The sequence below is a fragment of the Crocodylus porosus genome, unplaced genomic scaffold (genome assembly GCF_001723895.1).
Source record: "Crocodylus porosus isolate Cpor-Errol unplaced genomic scaffold, CroPor_comp1, whole genome shotgun sequence".
Taxonomy (NCBI): Eukaryota; Metazoa; Chordata; order Crocodylia; family Crocodylidae; genus Crocodylus; species Crocodylus porosus.
Window position 1 is genome coordinate 12,522,738 of NW_017728932.1, and position 19,458 is coordinate 12,542,195.

A 19,458-nucleotide genomic window follows, 5' to 3' on the forward strand; every position below is an offset into this window, starting at 1 on the left:
CCTTTTTTTTTTGTCATTGATTGTAAGTGTCTAACCTTTGTTGAATCCTGCCCCCTTGGGGCATTGTAGTGTCCATATACCCTCTGATTTATGCCTGTTATGTTCCCAGTATTAAAAGGTATATGGTTAAGTCCCCATTGGTTGTCTGGCTCTGCTCTATTGGGGGAGGAAAGTCCCTACACCTCCCACAGCGCTTGTGCACCTGCTTTGATCCCTTCAATTGGAGAGGGGTACCTCTTGGAGTCCCGCCCAGGTTGCACGTTGTCACGGGGGCTTTTGTCCCTCCCATTTAAATAAGGCGCTTCTTGAAAATTAGGCAAAGCAGTTAGCATAATTAACTTGTCATCCAGCATATACAAAAGAACAAAATCCTGAAATGAGCCTATAAAGATGTTGAACAGTTTTACAGCTTTGCAACCCGGATTTGATATTTCTGATTTTTTTTGTAATAAATCCAGCCCAGGAGACTAAACAATTGGGCAATGGTAAGAATGGCATCAGGACCTCCGCTCTTTTTCTCCTGTGGTTGGTGTTGCTTTTCCCACCGCAGGCTGCCGAGGTGCGTTCAGGTACAAATGCACCAAGTTAGGATGGGAGTGATGCTCAACCAGGGCCCCATGGCACCCTGGGGTACCTTAAGATCCTTACAAGGGTGCCATGCAATGTTAGCACTGTGAGGTGTGCAGACATGGTTTGCAAGATCAGCTCAGAGATTTCAAATAGGAGTCCATAATGTTGAAACATTCTGGCCTGTTACGATCTTTCCAGCTTGTATGCAACAGAAGAATTTTAATATTTTTCTTTCGTCAAAATCAGGTGAAAACTAAGAGCTGGCATTTTCAGAGGGAGGCCTTGAGCCTATCAAGGTGTACCTTGAAACTAAAATGGTCCAGAACCACAGGGCCAGATCCTGCACTTTGTTGCAAAGAGGCACTAGCACTTCGGTATAGGGGAGCTACGAGAAGCTACAGGCATCCATGCAAGCAGAACAGGACTCCTCCATAAATCATAATGTTACTGTTCTATTAATATAAGTGCAAGTTTCCAAGAGGTAAAATACATATCTGCCCCCCCCACCCCCCCAAAAAAGAGATTTATCTGATCTTGTACATTATTAGTCTAAATGAATAAATGACAAATCAAGCTTCTATCAGACATTCTTTTTTATTAGAAAGACTGTTTAAAGCTTTTTTTCCAACTATTAACATTGGTCTAACGAAAGCCATCAGATCAGAACCTTGTCTGCCCCTGTCCTTAGACCGACGCGGCTACAACCCATGCCCCTGTCACATGGAAGAAATCAAACTTCTGACATTATCATCAGGAGTAATAATAGGGCATACTGCAAGTAATGCCAGCAGAGAGCGGAGATCCCATTTACCTAACACCGCATAAACTTTGCCATAAATAGCCCACTGTCAAAATACAGAAGACGAACACCGACGCGAGGAGGAAGGGAGACAACCCAGAAGCAGTGAAAGCTCAGATACTCAGCAAACACCATATTAATTCCACAATTCGGTTTTATTTTTGTGTGGGGGCTTCCTCTCCGAAGTTGCAAAAGTTTTCCTGGAGGGAGGAATATATTAAAATGGGGCCAAAGCTGAAAAGCAGCTGGGTACAAGGCGATATAATCCTTTTCAACAGCCGTAGTGCCACCCTGTGGCACTGATGTACGCGGACAGCCACAGGCAGGAATCGGCCCCTCTGAAAGTTCCCCGTAAGAACCTGAAGCTTCTCAAACAAGTGATGTCGTTTCTGTCGTATCTCTGAAGAAAGGAAAGTGATGTAGACTGTGAATTAAAATACTCCGGTTGCAATGGGTGCCACAGGGAGGAAAACTGTGCCGGTAGCTTGGCGTTCTTTTCAGACCTACGTTTAGCATGAACTTGATGTTTTAATATGACGCCCTTGAATCCCGTGCAGCGCCACTGCGGGACCACCACATCGCGCTGACGCAGACGCTCTGGACCGCTTGTCGAATACATCGGGGCGGTTTCTTTGGGCTGTGCCACGCGCTTGGTGAAAGCGGGGTGGAAACCGGCTGCAAAGTTGCTACCCGTTTCCAAGCATGAACTTTCCAGCTGATTGGCTCCTTGTGTTGCTGGATGGACCTGTTTATGGCGCAGTCATTATTTTGCATGTGGGGCTGGTTTAAATTTATTGCATAATGTAAGTCATGTGTGGCAGGGGCCTTTAGCAGCCTTGCATTAAACCAGCGCTGGCAGGACGTGTCCTCTTGCAACAGTGCCAGGACAGCCCCTACCAGGGCCGAGGCACTGCACAGACTAGCTCGGGTAACATATGTGTGAGGGGGACCAACTTTGGTGGGCCGGGTTGACCGACATCATCAGGCATTAGTGCATCACTTTTTTTTTGCAAATGGGATAATTTCTATATATTTATTTCTATATCATTTCTGAAACCCCCTCCTGATGCCCCCACACCACGATGTCATCAGGTGCGATTGCATCACTTTTTTGGGGGGAAAATATTTATTTCTATCCTATTTCTGAAGCCTCCTCCCAGTGCCCCTGCACTATGACATCATCAGGAGCTATTGCATCCGCTTCTTTTTGCAAAAATATTTCTTTCTCTAGACTTATTTATATATCGTTTCTGAAACCCCCTCTCAGTGCCCCCACACCATGATGTCATAGCATGATGCAAGAAATAGAAATAGAAATATATAGCTATATTATATCTATATAAATAAATAGATGTTTCTATATATGGAAATACATTTTCCTCCATAGCTATTTATTTTGATGTATTCCTATTTATTCTGATATATAGAAATAGTTATTTATTTCTATACCTAGAAATAACTAGATATTTATATAGGTATATATATTTCTATACATAGAAATAACTCGATATGTATTTATATAGATAAAATATATATTTCTATACATGGAAATAAATATCTCTATATGTCTCTCTATTTATTCTGTATCTAGAAATAAACATACATCGCTATTTAGCGCATCGCGCTATGACGTCACGGGGCGGGGAGGGGGTTTCGGGGCCAGGCTCCCGCTTCACTCTTACAGGCTGCCTGGCTGTCATGACAGCGCGGCACCGCCCCCCGGGAGGCCGGAAGTACCGGGTTACTTCCGGCCCCTCCTTGGCGCGAGGCTGGGACGCTTTTCCTAGGCAGGCCGAGGGGGTGCCTGCTGCCGCGGTGCACGCCGGGAGAAGATGGACTCGCACGCGCTGTTCCGCCGCCTGGGCGCGGGCGCCCGCTTCGACGTGAAGCGCTTCAGCCGCGACGCGCGGCGCTTCGGGGTGAGGGGGCGGTGGGGGAGGCCCTGATCCCGGGCCCCTGCCGGCCGGTGACTGACAGCCCTGCCCCTTCCTCCCTCCCTCCCTTCCAGGTGGTGAAAGGCCCCGGCCCGGGCTCGGTGCCCCCCGCCAGCCTGGACTTTTTCGGCCTCCACGAGACCGGGCCCCCAAGTGCCCCCGGGACAGACGGCGCCGCAGCCCAGATGCCCGCTGTGGAGCTGCCAGGTTGGCTCGGGAAGCCCACGGTTGAGTCGGATGGCGGCTTCTGCCGGGGGGGGGGAAGGGGCATGGGCAGCGGGATGGAGGTCTGAGGTTGTTCCAGTCCCCTTGCTTCCCTCCCCCATTCAAACGCTGCCTCCAGCGTGGGGGAACAGCTCTCTGCAGCCTTAAATGTGAAAATGAATCTGGAGGCACGTCCTAGCAGTGAAGGGGAAACATCGTTGCATCCCAGCCCTGTTAGCCCCCTTCCCCATCGGCAGCACCAAAATCTGCCCTGGAGGTCTCGGTTCAACGTTGTTAAATCAGATGGATATGTGGTCTAAGACCACATTTTAGCTAAGAACTGTATTTCTATTTCTAAATATATATAGGAATTATAGGAGTCCCATCCCCACCCCTTGTGCAAGGCAGGATCATCCCTGACTAACCCATCCCCTGCTCCCTGTAACACAAAATGAAGCTCCTTCAAACATTCCCATTTGGAGGAAATCCATTGTTGCGTACACAGTTGCAAAATACACAGTATCAGCTGCCATATAAGATATGTGCGTGTTTTAGTTTACATACTTGAGGCGTGCAATTTCAGTTTGTCGATAGGGTGAAATTCAACCATACGAAGAGGCCACTCTACCCCGTGCAAATGGACTTAAGTGGTGGTTAGAATCTAGTGCAAGCCCTAGAAGGGAGAAGAATTTCACCAGAGCCAAACTAATACATTTGGTCACATCTTGGGAGAACCTGCTGGAGACCAGTATTGGTTATAGCAGCAACAGTCAATGCTCCCTTTGAGCAAGAAGGCAGTCTACACGCTTAAGTAAATTTAGAGGAAATTATAGGATGGTTGGCACTTGTGTAGTAAGTTTCAATTTTACACTATCAAAGCTTCAGATTCAATAGTTTATGCATTTGGCATAAAAAGCAGCAGAAATACACTGAAGAGAGAGATGCTGGGTAAGATGGACCTATAGTCTGACTCAGTAAATGGCAGTTCTTGTGTTCTTATGTTTTTAGGGCTGGAAAGGAAGAGAACAAGAGAAAGTGAGCATTCTGGGGGGAAGAAAAAGAAGAAAACCTCAGGTAGGGAAACTTTTCCCTTTGATGTGCCTAGGGATGTGATCTTAAACCTCCTGAAGTAGAACAGCGGGGACAAATCTGACACTGAGGAAATGCTGGATTTACCAATACAAACACCTAGTGCTTGATTTGGATTACAAGCAGTCCTGAGGCTTATGACACAATTGGTTCCTGAAAAATGCATTTCAAGTCAAAGTGTTGTAAGTTGGAACTGATTTTTCCCATAGGAAACAGTGTTGTGAATGGGAGCTTGGTTCCTGAACCAAGGCCCAATACCCTATTTGCACCAAAAATAACCCAGAATTTTCTTCTCAGTCAGTCATAGGTGAGTAATATAGCTACGTTAACGTATTTATGTTGTAAATAGCAATTATATTGATTTGGGAGGACTTCTTTGAGGTGACTTTGGACTTTTTGAAGGGCTCTTAGCTGGTGTCTTCTCAGGAATCTTGGCTGCAGGTTTTTCTGGAGTCTTATCTGCTTTCTTAAAGAAAGTGTCCCAGGGAGATGGACAGCGAAGCAAACTTGTTAACTGGTGTGGTGTGGCTTCAGATCAAGTGTTGTAAAGTCAAAGCTGACGTCAGAAAGTTGAAACAGGGTGTCAAATTATAAATGTTTTAAGTGCGAAACGTAACTCAAAATGTTGTAAGTTGAGGACTGCCTATATTAAAAAAAAAAAGAAACCCAGGACTCTTGCAAAGAGACAAAATATTTACTTACCATGTTGTTTGAAAGATGTTCAACGAGTTCTGGTTGTATCATTTTATCCTTACTTTCAGCTGCTGCTTTTCCATAGGTTTAATAAGATTCTGTGGTCGGGGACCTTTGTCATTTTTCATGCCGCTCAAATATCCTAGCACTTGCAGAGTTTTATAAATTAATTCTGATAAGAATTAACTTTAATTGTGGGTAACATTGTACCACCAACTTATAGCAATTGCAAGTTGTTTCCATCATCACTCCCTTGAATCGAGGATGAGCTTTGCCACAGCTCACTGGTGGGTCTTGAGACGACTTAAGAGTCTAATCTTTGAGTCACGGATCTGTCCACACATGTTGCAGAGCTTTGTGCAGGGGAGAGGCACTGCAGGCTGGTATTCCTTTGCCCTTCCTTCCTCCACTCCTCTCTTCTCTGCTTTAAGAGCAGATGCTTTACCTTGAAATGGGCTGCTGGTTGGTTGAGGTTGTGGCGCCATTGGAGTTGCCATTGCAAGCTGTACTATTGGCTAAAGGAAGCTTGACAGTTTCTTTAGCTGGCCTGCTCCAGGGCAAATGAATTCTGACAGGGTACAGAGCTAAGGCTTAGGCATCTGATTCTACCCCAGTTGACTCATCCATGAATTTTCCTTTCATTACTCCTTTTTTTGAAATGCACCTTTCTTGAACCTTTTAGAAACTATTTCTGCATCGGAGCTTCCTGAAAATGATGGGATATTGTGGATGTCCTCGTTGGAAGCAAAGCTTAAAAATACAAGAGAAATGGGAGAAAAGAAACCCGCTGCAGAAAAACTGGAACAGCTCAGACAGGAAAAGGTGAGTTAGATATATTTGCTTGTACTCCAAGAGCTATATGTTCATTTGACACAACTTTCAGGTGAAATGTTCATGTTTATTTGTGCATCTTTGGGTTGAAGATTGTATAACATGAAACAGTAATCAGCAAATGGATCTTTTTCTGTCATATAAAGCAAGTTAAACCTCGTCTCTTATCTTACAAAGGATGCTGGAGTTCTGAATTTAGTGTGCAAGGTATTTCCACTAACTTCAGTGGCATTATTCCTATATGCTTTATTAACAATATGGATAAGTTTTTTTCCACAATTAGGGTTTTTAGGGCATGGACACATGAATGAAATACTGCACTGTAACCTGGGACAGCAGCATTTTGGTTGAGGGGAAGCTGGTACAAGTGAGCTTTCACTTACCAAGGGATAGGAGCATGCACATGGATACTTTACTACAGAGCAACTCCTTTTCCTGTAAATCTGTGCCATAGTTTACCTTGCAGTCACTTGTCTATGTGCCCTTACCATTATAAGTAGTGCAGCATATGTAAATAAAGAAAAACATAAAGCAGCAAGCTTTGCAACTATTTTGAAAGGTGTTTTTTTCTCTCCTGGGAAATGCTTGTAAAAAGCATAGAGGTTTAGCTTTGCTTAAAAAGCACTGGAGGAGGGAGCATGATTTCATGGTTAGAATACAGGGTTAGGACTTGGGTGTCAGACACTAGTTTTTACTGGGTCCGCTTGGACCTGCCATGCTTTCACATGTGTAAAAATAGTACCGTGTAAAGTTAATTGATCCCTCCCCCGATATAAATGTTCTGTCAAAGTATTAAGTGATGACTTTTTTTTACTTTGCTAAAAGGCCATGCTCCTGATGTTTTGAATAACATGTACGTCTTGCTTTCTAGATAAACCATTTCCGAAACAAGCACAAGATTAATGTGCAAGGTACAGATCTTCCTGAACCAATTGCCACATTTGAGCAACTTCAAAAGGAGTATAAAGTCCACCCTAAAATAATGCAGAACATTGAATCTGCTGGCTTCCAGGTCCCCACGCCAATTCAGATGCAAGCCATTCCTGTCATGCTTCATGTAAGTCATCTTGTCTTATATGATGCTTTGTGTAACAGAGAATAGTTTGGAATCTCTTCGTTTTATAACTTCCTGTTTGCATTCATGCAGCTTTTTGCATTTAAAAAAAGCCCTAATTTAAATGTTCACTATTTTTATATTGATTTTTATACCCATAGGGTCGGGAACTCCTGGCTTCAGCTCCTACTGGATCTGGGAAGACCTTGGCTTTTAGCATTCCTATCTTAACACATCTGAAACAACCCATGAACAAAGGATTTAGAGCACTGATCATCTCTCCTACTAGAGAACTTGCTAGTCAAGTAGGATTCTTTTTTTAAAGTTGGCATACTTGGAAATACCTGTTTTGTTCTGAGGCAGGAAAACAGGATCTTGGTGGATGTGCTTTTCTATCCTGTCCACTGAGGTGTTTTTCCTGAATAAAGTTTTGAGTTGTCTAGTAGTACTGTGAAATGTAAAGGCATGGTTGGATCAGGGAACCACCAGGACTTTACTCCTGAGACTAATTTAAAATTCAATTTAAACTTCAGCTCAGCAGATGTTAGGACTGCCTGATTTTTTTGAGTGGGTTTTTAGTCTGTAAATGCCAAGCTGTGCAAGAGGGCTTGTGGGTTTTTTTGATTCCTAAAGCTGTCCTTGTGTAGCTAATGCTAGGAACTTTGATCTTGAATTGTTCATGTATTTTAGACACACAGAGAGCTAGTTAAGTTGTCTGAGGGAACAGGCTTCAGAATACATATGATCCATAAAGCAGCTGAAGCAGCCAAGAAGTTTGGGCCCAAATCATCTCAGAAGTTTGGTAAGCATTCTCATGACTTCAGAGAGTCTCTCAAAAACCTGAAACTTTCAAAGCAACTTTTAGAGTGTATATGAATTTTTAAATGGGCCAGTACATTTAGTGTTTGTCACTGAAATCATCTCGGAAAGTCCTGTGGACACTTGTCTCCATGACATTTTTAAAAAATCCTTAAAACGTAGTGGTTGAAAGAGAATGGGGTATAAATCATGAAGGCAAATCTTCATCTGCTGTATAAAAAAAAAAAAATGCCACTCGCACTGGCAAAGCAGCTAGTGTGTAGAGGTCAGAAACATTCCAAATGTGCTGCTGATTTGGCTGTATGGTGGCACTTTTGAAGTGCTGGAATACTGCCACGTGTCTGAGATTGGTCATTCAAAGCAAAAAGTGACAACCACTTGCTATTGTGCTAACTATTAATGTAGTGTAACTGAATCTGTTTTTGGAATCTCGATAGACATTACATATATCTGTCGAACAATACCTAACAGAACATGTGAGAGCTAATGAATCCTCACAACACCCTTAAATGTAAGGTAAATAACAAAAACACAAAATAGGTCATTTTACAGGTAAGGTCACCAGAACCACAGGGAAATGAAATAATTTGCCTTAGGAACTCTCAGCAAGTCGAGGATTAGAACTCCTGGCTTTAGCGTCTGTGCTTGCATCACTAGATCATATTGGTTATTTATTTAAATCTGGCTTGTTTTTCTGTCTCCCTAATACAGTTTTGCTTTTCTTGTAGATGTGCTAGTGACCACTCCAAACAGACTCATTTATTTACTAAAACAAGATCCTCCGGCAATAGATTTGACCAGGTACTGAGTTTTGCTTATATTCATTACTTTTCTGCAGTATAGATTTAGTATCTGTTCAGTCCTAAAGCTGCCATGCTCTTGCAGGATCTTTCTCCCCTGAAAGTTGCTTTCATTGAACAGAAAACGTTTTGCTCTTCTCAGGGTTGAGTGGCTGGTGGTGGACGAGTCGGACAAACTCTTTGAAGATGGGAAGTCAGGGTTCCGTGACCAGCTGGCCTCCATCTTCCTTGCTTGCACATCTCATGTCATCAAAAGAGCAATGTTCAGCGCAACTTTTGCACACGATGTAGAGCAGTGGTGTAAACTCAACCTGGATAACGTCATTTTGGTGTCAGTTGGAGCAAGGTGTGTGAGCAGCGACATTTTCTCACTCTTCCCCCTACAGGGATTTTCTTTAACATCTGAGGGATTCCAAACTAAAGAAAGGGAAGATGTAAGTAGGTGCCTGCCCACGTGGAGGCAGACGGCTGACTAGATGGTAATCTGAAGGCCGCTTTTTCAGCCATCGGAAGAGCTGGATTTGTGTGGCAGCGTGTTACAGGCAGGAGGGTGATTTTTTTCATACAGCAGGAGGAAAGTGCCCTTTTATTCTGAGTCTGTTTGTTTATTCAGGTGTTACCACATACAGGAGGGTGGACATGTGAAATCTCTTCATTTCGCCATGATTGTCTTTCAGCAGTGAACATTTTTATCTTGAAAAATAGTAACAGCGGCTTGTCGCTGCAACTTGGTTTTGGTTTCAGAAACTCTGCAGCAGAGACAGTGGAACAAGAGCTCTTGTTTGTTGGATCGGAGACAGGAAAGCTGCTGGCAATGAGAGAGCTGGTTAAAAAGGTAGTTGTGAAGTGACTGAACTTCTCAGTCTTGCTTGCTGACTGAGCTGTACATTTTGCCAGAGGCGCATTCTTTCCTGGGTCATGTGTGTCAGGACAAAACCTGTTAAGTTTGCTGATATATGAGACATGCTGTGCCTAAGTAAAAGCAAATGTAGCCTGCCAGTGAAAACTGGAAGGCTTTCGCTTTGCATGGGTCTGAGTTAGACTATCTTGTGTCTGAGCTGGAAAGATGAGGCGGAATTTAGACCATTTACTGTGGATAAATTTTACTTCTCAATGTGGTGTTTCTCTCTGTCTCCCAGCCCCGCACCCCAGTCTCCCCTTGAAGTCATGTATTTGCTCTGGTAGCTTTTCTGCATTTATTATCTTGCTTTCTGTGGGTGAGATTCAGTTCTGATGCCTAAATCCTGTGTAACTCCATCCAACTTACTAGAACTGAATTTGCTTAATCCAGGCCCCAAGAGTTTTGTTAGGCAAAAACCGCCCTCTGAAATGTAAAGCATGCAAGCTAATTAAATCCATGGTAGCACTGGAGTGAATTCAGAGAGGAAAACGACTTGAGCCTTACTTACGCTTGTTCTTTTGCAGGGTTTCACGCCTCCTGTACTTGTTTTTGTGCAGTCCATCGAAAGGGCTAAAGAGCTTTTCCATGAGCTTATTTACGAAGGTATCAATGTGGATGTTATCCATGCTGACAAAACGCAGCAGCAGGTAGGAAGACATAATAATAATAATATTCCCTGTTTGTGTTTTTTCTCAGAAACCACCTAAGAAGTAGTCTTCAAAACTAGACTATCCTTATGCAATTGATGGGAGGGCGGCAAGGGTTTTGCAATACGTGATCTTTGTATGGAGGACCTGAGTTGAGTTTTACTGTTCAGTGTCTCAGTGTTTGCTGCTTTCAATGCTTAAATGCGCTTCTGAGCTCCAGCTGTTTATTATTAGGTCACTCACTTAAAAAGCACTTATTTTTATTTACCAGAGAGATAACATAGTGCACAGTTTTAGAGCTGGGAAGATTTGGGTGCTTATATGCACGGCCTTGCTGGCCCGAGGGATTGACTTCAAAGGAGTGAATATGGTCATTAACTATGACTTCCCAACCAGTGCTGTGGAATATATTCACAGGATAGGTAAGTGTTCCCCTCCCCCAAAAACAAAGCAGTGCTTTGGTTCCCCCCTCTCTCTCTCTCTCTCTCAATTAGCTTTTGCATTGGGTGTGCTAAAGCAGAAATTTGGAAGTCAGGACTCCTGGATTAGCTTGGCTCTGATGGGAGGGCGTCTGTGTCTGTCATTTAACCTACTTCATGCCTCAGTTCACCTCTGCCAAACTGGGTTATGTACCTCATAAAAATCTCTCAAATAGACTTAATTCGTGTTTGTAAAGTACTTCTAGAGCCTACATGCTTATAGCTTCTGTGCAGTAGGGACAGTGTGGATGAGTCTAAACTGCTGGGTCATACTAACAGATCTGTGGTGTGGGTTAGTGGAGAAAAAATAAAAACTTGCAATTTTCTCTGCACGATTGGTCTTTGACAGGTCGGACTGGAAGAGCAGGACATACAGGAAAGGCACTCACTTTCTTTACTGAAGATGACAAACCTTTATTACGAAGGTAAATTTGGAAGATGGCATTGTGATTAGTTCTTAAGTTACCCTCCTACGTGTTTGAATGATTAAGACCAGGGGCATCAAACTTATCTGACTCTGAGTCATGCAGCATGTGCCAGACCAGACCACAAGTAGTGCCATGGGCCACATCTTTAATACCTCTTGCCAAACAAACTAGTACTGAATTGGAGGGGCTGTGTGTATGGATGGATGTGGCATTAAATTATTTACACATGCAGTATTTTCACACCTCTCCCTCCTTAAGTACAAGGATCAAATGCCATTTGCCATAGTTTTAGAGCTGTATGGTGACTTTTTTTATGAGAATTCAGTATCATGCTGGGTCTCAAACCTAATAATGGCAATACAAGTGACTGGCTTTGCAATGAAATATTGAGTTCACCAGTGAAGTTGGTGAACCTGTGACTTCAGTAAGGACCAAGTCAATGCAGTTAGCAATTTATACACAGTTGGGGTTGCTGTCATTTGGTTCTCTGTAAACCTTGTGCTTTTTACTGTAAGACGCAACTAGTGATGTCTTTGTCAACACGTTTTCTGTATCCTTTAGTTCTCTTGAAACTCCAGCTTGGTAATGTCTTATGGAAAGGTCTTTTGGTACAACTTTCCATTTGGGCTTCTTGTTAATCTGCTTGACTGTTCTTTGTTCTATAATACAATGTTTAGTAACTTATAATGAACAAAAACTGAGAACAATTACTTTTAGTCCTACCATAGGATTGCTACTATTTTCTTCCTCCTTTTCAAGCTTTTTTGGGTGTGCTTTTGGTTTTCTTCCCATTCCAGGTAAGAAATAACCCAGCAGATTCTTTGGAATGATAGTTACCATCTGTAATTAGGTAGTATCTGCTTGAGTGTTCATTACTGGAACCGATATTTTTCTCCCTCTCTTCCAGTGTAGCTAGTGTTATTCAGCGGGCTGGTTGTCCCGTGCCGGACTATATAAAACACTTCCGTAAACTGCAAAGGTAAGGCTTTTGGTTTTGTTTCTTATTTTACTTTTGGGTCATTTTCCAGTTTGCATGAGGTCTAAAAGCCCACGTGACTTAGGTTAAGGGTGGGAGAGTTGCAGGGTATCTGCTAGATGTTCGTTGTCTTGCACAAATGCCTTTTCTGTTTTTTTGAAAGCTGTTAGTTATCAAATTGCTGTTTCACATTTTTGTGAAGGACTGTGCTGGAACTCAGTTCTGTAGTGCAAAGGTGCAGTGAACAGATTTGAACAAAGCACAATGTTAACCCACCCTTTTCACATAATTTGAATGAAAGAGAGTCCCAAAACTTGGCAAATCAGACTTCTGAAGAGCTTGAATCAAAGACATTCTATTTTTAATTTGAATGATTAAATTGGACCACTGTGACTTGGAAACAGATGGAAACAAAAAACAAAATGTGTTTGTATGTGGCTTATTTTGAGAATTGTTTTCACAAACGGGGAAAAATGTAGCTGCGTTTCTAAGAAGAAAAATACATTTACTCAGGTTTTATTAGAACTGATTCAACAAAATCTACACACTTTAGTACTGAGGAAGCCCCCTTCCCTCAGGAATCTACTCGTATGCTTCCAATCTTGTGCAGTCTCCAAGCAAGCAGCGCTCACTGTGTCATTGTAGCACTGATGAGAGACAGACAGCTGACTGAATTGATGCTGAAAATAGGTACCTGCTATATCTGTTTCAGATGATGACTTAGCTTTTAACAGATGTTGTTTTATTTTTGCTTTCCTAAATGCCTTTCTCAGCAAACAAAAGAAGAAATTTATTAAGAAACCACTGGAAAGGGAGCACATTCGTACCATGCCTCAGTACTTCTTAGAAAAAGCAAAAAGCAAAAAGTAAGTAGTTTCTTGAAGAGGGGCTGAGAGATCTGGTTTTGTTTGCCTTCTTGATGGGCTTAAGCTTGAAAATTAATGTTTTATTGCAAATCTCCCATTTGGATGAGTAGTTGAGTATATAACTCTGGACCTGGACAGATGTTCTAGATATCCAGGAGATGGGTCCAGCTGTGGCAGCAGCAGTCCATGCTTCTGCATGCTGCCCTGCACTGTGTACTTCAGAGCTGATCTGGACAGAGCACCTTTGGCTTAGTCCTCATCAGCTGCTAGTAAAGCTGACAGTTACGTTGGTGTGAGCATCTGTTCTTTGGGAACTGGCTGCCAACCCATTATTCACTTACGTACGTTTTAGCTTTCAGTCATAAATTCACTAGATGCCTTCTTTGCTAATTTGTTAATCTTTTTGTTTAGGAAAATTATCCAGAAAAATACTAAGGAAAAGAAGAAAGCTAAAGCATCCAAAGAAAATGCTAAATTGCAGACTGCTCCAGAAAGTTGATGGCTTTTGAGTGCTCACAAACAAACTGGACTGGAACCAAGCTAGACAAATATATTGTATAAATACTTGAAACTGGAAAGTCCAAGATGACAACAAAGGACAAAGGAAGAGAGAGTAAAACTTCCTTTTTCTAACTTCCATATGGAGCAGTGGACACTTGCATGAAAAAAAGAGTCAATGTCGTGGGGAGGGGAAATCATACATGTGCTTCTTATAGAAGCTCAAGATCATGCTCTTGCAGTGAAACACCCCAGGCTTCTGGGGAATGGTTCACAAATAGCATCTGTTTTGATTAAAGTTCAGTATCACTTTTTGGAATAGCTGAGATATACAACTGGTCCATGAGCATCTTCTGATGAAGAGTGTTTACATGTGCAAGATCTGAGAATGCGCAGGTTTCATTATAGTGCTGAGCTAGTCCAGCTGTTTTTAAAAACTATTCTATCCCTTTTTTTTTTAATTTTGTTTTATTTATTTTTATAAGATCTGCCCCTGCAACTAGATTCTTTTTGCTGTATAAACCAATTTGAATAACGAATTCATGACTTTTTTTCAGCAAGAGAGGGACATGGAAGTGTTTGGGTTTTCATACAAAATACAGCAAATGTTAGTAAAACCACCCTTGAAATCTTATTATGGGGTTAAAGGTAAATCTCAAAGCAAAAATAAACTGAGGAGAATTCTAAGACCAGAGATTCTTCAGTCTCTCTTGTATTTCTTGGAGGACTGCTTTCCAGTTGCTGTTTCTATGCTTTTGCTATGCATAAGGAACACATTCCACACTTTTTATTGTTTCTTCACTTCTTAAGCCCACTCTACTTGGACGTAGCTTCCTTACCAGATAATTTTAACAATGCAAGGGCAACTTCTCTTCTCCAAGGATAATCTTTTTCTAAGTGGCCATTCCTATTGCTTGGTACCCATTTTGAATTGTGCGCTCATTAAGTCCCACTTCCTCAAGACTTGGTTACCTTCAGTCCATTTTGCAAATGGATCCCAGTTTTACGTAAATCATTCACTACAGGCTGCTTTCCGTGTTTCTGTTCTGTTGAAGGCTGTAGAGACCTTTTCTAAGTTTGCCTTACTTTACAAAAATAAAACTGATCCAGGATCACTTCAGATGTCTGCTTATTCTTAAGTTATTTGGCAAGGTTGTGTTACTGGGTTTGTGAAAAGGATGCATTTAATTAGGATTATGTAGATAAGTGTCATATTCTGAAATCTTATTAAAATAAGAATTTGTGTATGGAGTTTTCGCTCAAATTGCCCAGTACTATGATAAAAATGCATTAGCGTTCCTTCCTGCTACATTTCAAGTCCTTGCTGCAATTGTGGAGAATCTTGAGTTCTCAAACACCAGCTGGAAGACTATAATGGAAACATTTAACAGTTTTAAATGCAGGGTTTACCACTGCTTCCCTCCTCATAGCAATAACAAGCTGTAACTGTCAGTGTACTAATTAATATGCAGTGTGCTGTATGATAGTGTGACCAGGAGGAAACGATTAGCTTGCCAACTTGAAATTCTTAGTCTGGCAAACTGTCAATAAATTAATATCCGCAAAGAGCAGACTGTACATTAGTTTTTAAGGACTTAGTTGCAAGATCCATCTAGCTAGAGAACTGCCTAGAACTCAGTTGAGCTACTGTAGTAGGAATGTGAGGCCTAACTTGGATTTCTGAAAGCCCAGATAATTAATTGCTATCACTGGGCCCCACTGAGCAATGTAAAGCAGCTGTACCCCTCAGAAGGAACCATTGTGTTAAATGCTGCTAGATACCATACAAAACTTCTTAAACTTGGCAGATGGCAAACAGCATATAGAAACTCTCCAGAATGTCCATGCTTTTTAATATGCCTCAGCCGGCTCCTTGCTGGTGTCATTAAGAGAGACAAGCTGCTCTGCTGCAGCTGCATCATTAGTTAGCAGCTCACAATCCACCTAATCGCAAGGAGTGCTTTTGCATGATGATGATTAGGATTTTGTGGGCTGACAATTAGTGTAAAGGTGATGCTCCCGGTGCCTCTGGAAGTGGGATAAATAGCAAACTGGCAGAATGGTAAGGGAGATTAATTTTGCAGTCATGTGCTACATTGTGTAAGGACTGCTGCTTTTCTTGTTTATGGGAGTGGATGGTGTCTAGATTCCAGCAGCAGGTCCGGATGCATATTGCAGCCTGTTAATGAACATCCCCTGTAGTAGCTGCAGCTCCTGGAAGCACACAGATAACCTGGGAAATGGTATAGGTGGTGTCTGGTTAACAAACTTCACCCCTCATGCTGTCATTTCCTGAAATGAAAAAAGATTCCCCGTGTTTTTAACTAATAAGGTTGTGCCCTAGAGCTTCAAGCAGCCAAAAGAACAGCTAGCCTTGATATGGCTACCAGGATATAAAACGTTTCCCTTTATGTGTTGCTATTTGAAATCTAGATGGGATCAAAAGTGGTTCTTTCTGGTCTACGTGGTAAGCTAACCGTTGCAACCAGTTCTTAGTTGGACAGCTGTATACATCGCCAAAAAACCTCAAACCTGTAACTGCCTTTCTCCCAAAAGAGGTTGAGGATTGTACTGGCTACTACTACCAAACTGGTTTCTACAGATCAAAGATGAAAGAAAGACATTTGTTTTCCCACATGAAAGAAAGGTTCATTTCGCTGATGTGAAGAGGACAGGACTCAGAATGGAAACAAGCTTTATCTCAAGCTTTTGTTTATAGCTTTAGGCTTCTTACAGCTGCAATACTGTACTTTTAAAATAAGTTGCAGATCTCTGGAGGAAATGTGGTGCTCAAAAGGTCGGACTCAATAAATGTCAAAGGATTAGCATGAAGGAACCAAGAAGAAAAAAACTGAAACTAGCAACGTGCTAAAGTCTCTGATGGAGCAAAATGATTGTTTTTGGAGCTTAGAATAAATGTCTGATAGTGTGAATGGAAAGTTTTATTTGAATGCCTTTTTCAGAGTCTCTTAGGAACTGTTCAATAGGCAGAGTACAGTAATAAGTAACTGTTGCAATGAATTTCCATTTTTTCCGTCTAGCAGCACTGATGCTGTACTAAACCAGGGCCATAGGTTTGCCCTAGAAAGCACGCAGGTATTTTAGAGAGATTGCTTCAATTTGGTGTTTTCCTGAGACCCTTGGGAAATTTTGTTGCCTTGCACTATAGCAAACCAAATGACAATCTACTTTCTGAACGTAGATTTTTTTTCTTCACTCGTTCTTAGAGGACCTGAGAACCTGAGGAAAAGTGAGATATCTATATCATCTATAGCCTTTTTTATTAATTTTTTAAAGAGGATTTTTGCCTAAATGCAAGTTAATATTTTTCAAGTGTGAGAATATGTGTTAAAAAATGTAGTCAAGTAGCCAAGATTTTATGGTAAGAGACGTCCTCTAGCATATTTATTCCAAGAGTAGTACACCAGACTGTTTACTGAATGCTGTGATGAATCACAGAAAGCTTGAAAAAGGCTTTCAGTTCTTACTCTTATATGTCTCTGCCACCTGTGGCATAGGATTTCAAAGCACTTTACATATGCTAGTTTTAACAACCACAGAAAATAGGCAGGCAAGGACTTTTTATAGGATAAACTAAAGCAGGGGGACTATAACATGGTTATGATTCAGTGAAACAGAACCCAGCTCTTCTGCATCCTTTTGAATTTCCCACTCTCCTAATGAAGATTGCTTGTTCCAGATTTAATATTTTGTAAACACAATTTGCTATTTGTAAACCCCTACACCTGCTGGTCTCAATTTTAAATCAAGGGGTAGGACCAGCAATCTGTAAACTGACATCATGTCAGATACTGTTATCTGTATGCATCAGATGGCTCGAATGTATGAAATAGAGTGAGAAGCATGATTTAATAGTCAACCTTTGTCCTTTCTTCTAAAAGGCTTTGACTAATTGTTATACTCAATTCCAAGAGGGCCATGCTCATAAAGGTTAGTGTGGGCAAATGTCCAGTATATAACTTTACTGGGTCATCGTGATACTAACCTCTAGAATACATGGTTAGTCCCATCTTCTGCCTATGCTTTTAGGCTTTGCAAATGTATAGCTGAATCCTGACCTGCACCAGCTCCTCCCATCCCAGCATCAGCTGTTTAAAGCAACACTTAACAGTTGTGCTTTACAGCCCTAATCCTGAACCACTCTGGCACACCTAACATTATAAGTGGCTGTAACTTTAGTCTATGAATATTTGAGTCTGTGCCCACATTAATGGGTCATAGTCAGCCTATCCTCCCCCTAAATTATGTATGTTTGATCATCTGTAATATACAAATATATTTTAAAATACAGTTCATTTTATGTGGCCATTCTTAGATTCATGAGCTGTAAAAAGTTATGCTCCAGTTTCTGTTTGGTATATGCACACATCTGACCAAGTCGGCATGGTGGCTTCCATGCAGCACATGAACAAGGGAAGAATTCAATTACGGATGAGTGCCAAGGGTTTGGAGTACGTATCTTAGTCCAGACTATAGAAACGTTGAAATAGGCCTCCGATGCTTTGACTTAACTTTATACATATACACACAACTGTTGCAAATAAGATGCCATACACCTCTCCCCTGTTCTAAATGAAAAATATATTACTATGTATTATGAGAAGATCACAGTGATCTACAGTTTTGTGGCTATGGGGTGTCCTCCTGCCCTGTGGTCCCTCTCCACCTCAGGGATGTTATCCACATCAGGGCAGCTGTGGGGGAATCAACTGAGCAGCCTGGTTGGCAGTGCCCTGTGCAAGAGCTGAAGTCTGAACTAGTCAGAGCCGCTGCAGAAACATCTCTTTTTTCATAGAAGTAGCACGGCTGATGTACTATGTATCTCAGTAGGCTGCGGCTTGGGTTTCCATTCAGTGCTGACAGAATATGGTTTTCGTGCTTGTTCGTATGTGTATATGTCATATTTGGGAGGTAAATCAGTCACTTTCTTAGGCCGTGGTTAAATCGGGCACCTCTCTTCCTAGCCAGCCCTGCCCCGTGGTTCATGTGAAGCCAGGGGGGTAGAAGCCTGGCTGGTGGGAGTGCTCCGGGTTTCCACGCCGTGATAGATGCTGCAGTGCTCTCTGTGGGTCTTGCAAAAGACCAACTGGGGACACCTTCACCCGGTTATCCTCAACTGGGGTGCTGTGAGACCCTTTCAGGGGGCTACAAAAAGCCCTCTCGGTTGGGCTTTATGAAGACCTCCCAGTTGGACCTTTTGAAGACTTCTTGGTTCCTAACGACCGCATCTTGAGCTGAAACGTCATAACTCGGAACCGATTTTCCCATAGGAAACAATGTTATAAATGGGGGACTGGCTCCTGAACCAAGGCCTGATACCCGATTTTCACCAAAAATAACCCAGTATTTTGTACTCAATCAATTACAGAAGAGCAATACAGCTACATTAACATATCTGTACTATAAATAGCAGTTATATCAGTTTGGAAGGGCTTCTTTGAGGTGACTTTGCTGGACCTTTTGAAGGCCTCTCGGCTGGGCCTTTTGAAGACTTCCTGGTTGGGCTTTCTGAAGGCCCCTCACACCTCTTGAAGGCTTCTCAGTTGGGCTTTTTGAAGGCCTCTCGGCTGGGCCTTTGGAAGACTTCTCGGACCTTTTGAAGGCCTCTCAGTTGGGACTTTTAAAGGCCTGTTGCTTGGGCTTCCTGCAGGCCTCTTGTCCGGACCCTTCCCAGGCGTCTCATCCCTTTTCCTTCAGCAAAGCGTCCGGGGAAGTTGGCACGGCACCCGCGGCCGGAGCCGAGGCGGGGCGCCAGCGGGTTGCCGTGCCCGGGGTTGGGTGAGGCCCGGGCGGGGCCGCAGGCTGGGGAGGCCCCGCCCCGAGGCGGCCCCGGATGAGGCGGCGCTGCG

General features: G+C 42.5%; 1 protein-coding gene across 1 annotated transcript; it reads left to right on the forward strand.

Annotated features, from left to right (window-relative positions):
- The first annotated feature begins 3,114 nt into the window (after window positions 1-3,114).
- On the forward strand, window positions 3,115-14,708 carry DDX52 (DExD-box helicase 52). The gene is made up of 16 exons (XM_019545618.1): window positions 3,115-3,288; window positions 3,378-3,510; window positions 4,516-4,581; window positions 5,972-6,111; window positions 6,992-7,177; window positions 7,336-7,479; window positions 7,865-7,976; window positions 8,722-8,794; window positions 8,936-9,139; window positions 9,538-9,628; window positions 10,219-10,341; window positions 10,613-10,763; window positions 11,170-11,245; window positions 12,156-12,227; window positions 12,998-13,090; window positions 13,502-14,708. Exons 1-16 carry the CDS (start codon window positions 3,202-3,204, stop codon window positions 13,587-13,589), a joined length of 1,839 nt encoding a protein of 612 aa, XP_019401163.1. The 5' UTR covers window positions 3,115-3,201; the 3' UTR covers window positions 13,590-14,708.
- The last annotated feature ends 4,750 nt before the right edge of the window (window positions 14,709-19,458 follow it).

Coding starts and splice junctions, on each gene's coding strand:
- DDX52 (XM_019545618.1), top strand. CDS start 3,202: ATGGACTCGCACGCGCTGTTCCGCCGCCTGGGCGCGGGCGCCCGCTTC. Junction 6,112..6,991: donor AACAGCTCAGACAGGAAAAG/GTGAGTTAGATA, acceptor CTTGCTTTCTAG/ATAAACCATTTCCGAAACAA. Junction 7,977..8,721: donor CAAATCATCTCAGAAGTTTG/GTAAGCATTCTC, acceptor CTTTTCTTGTAG/ATGTGCTAGTGACCACTCCA.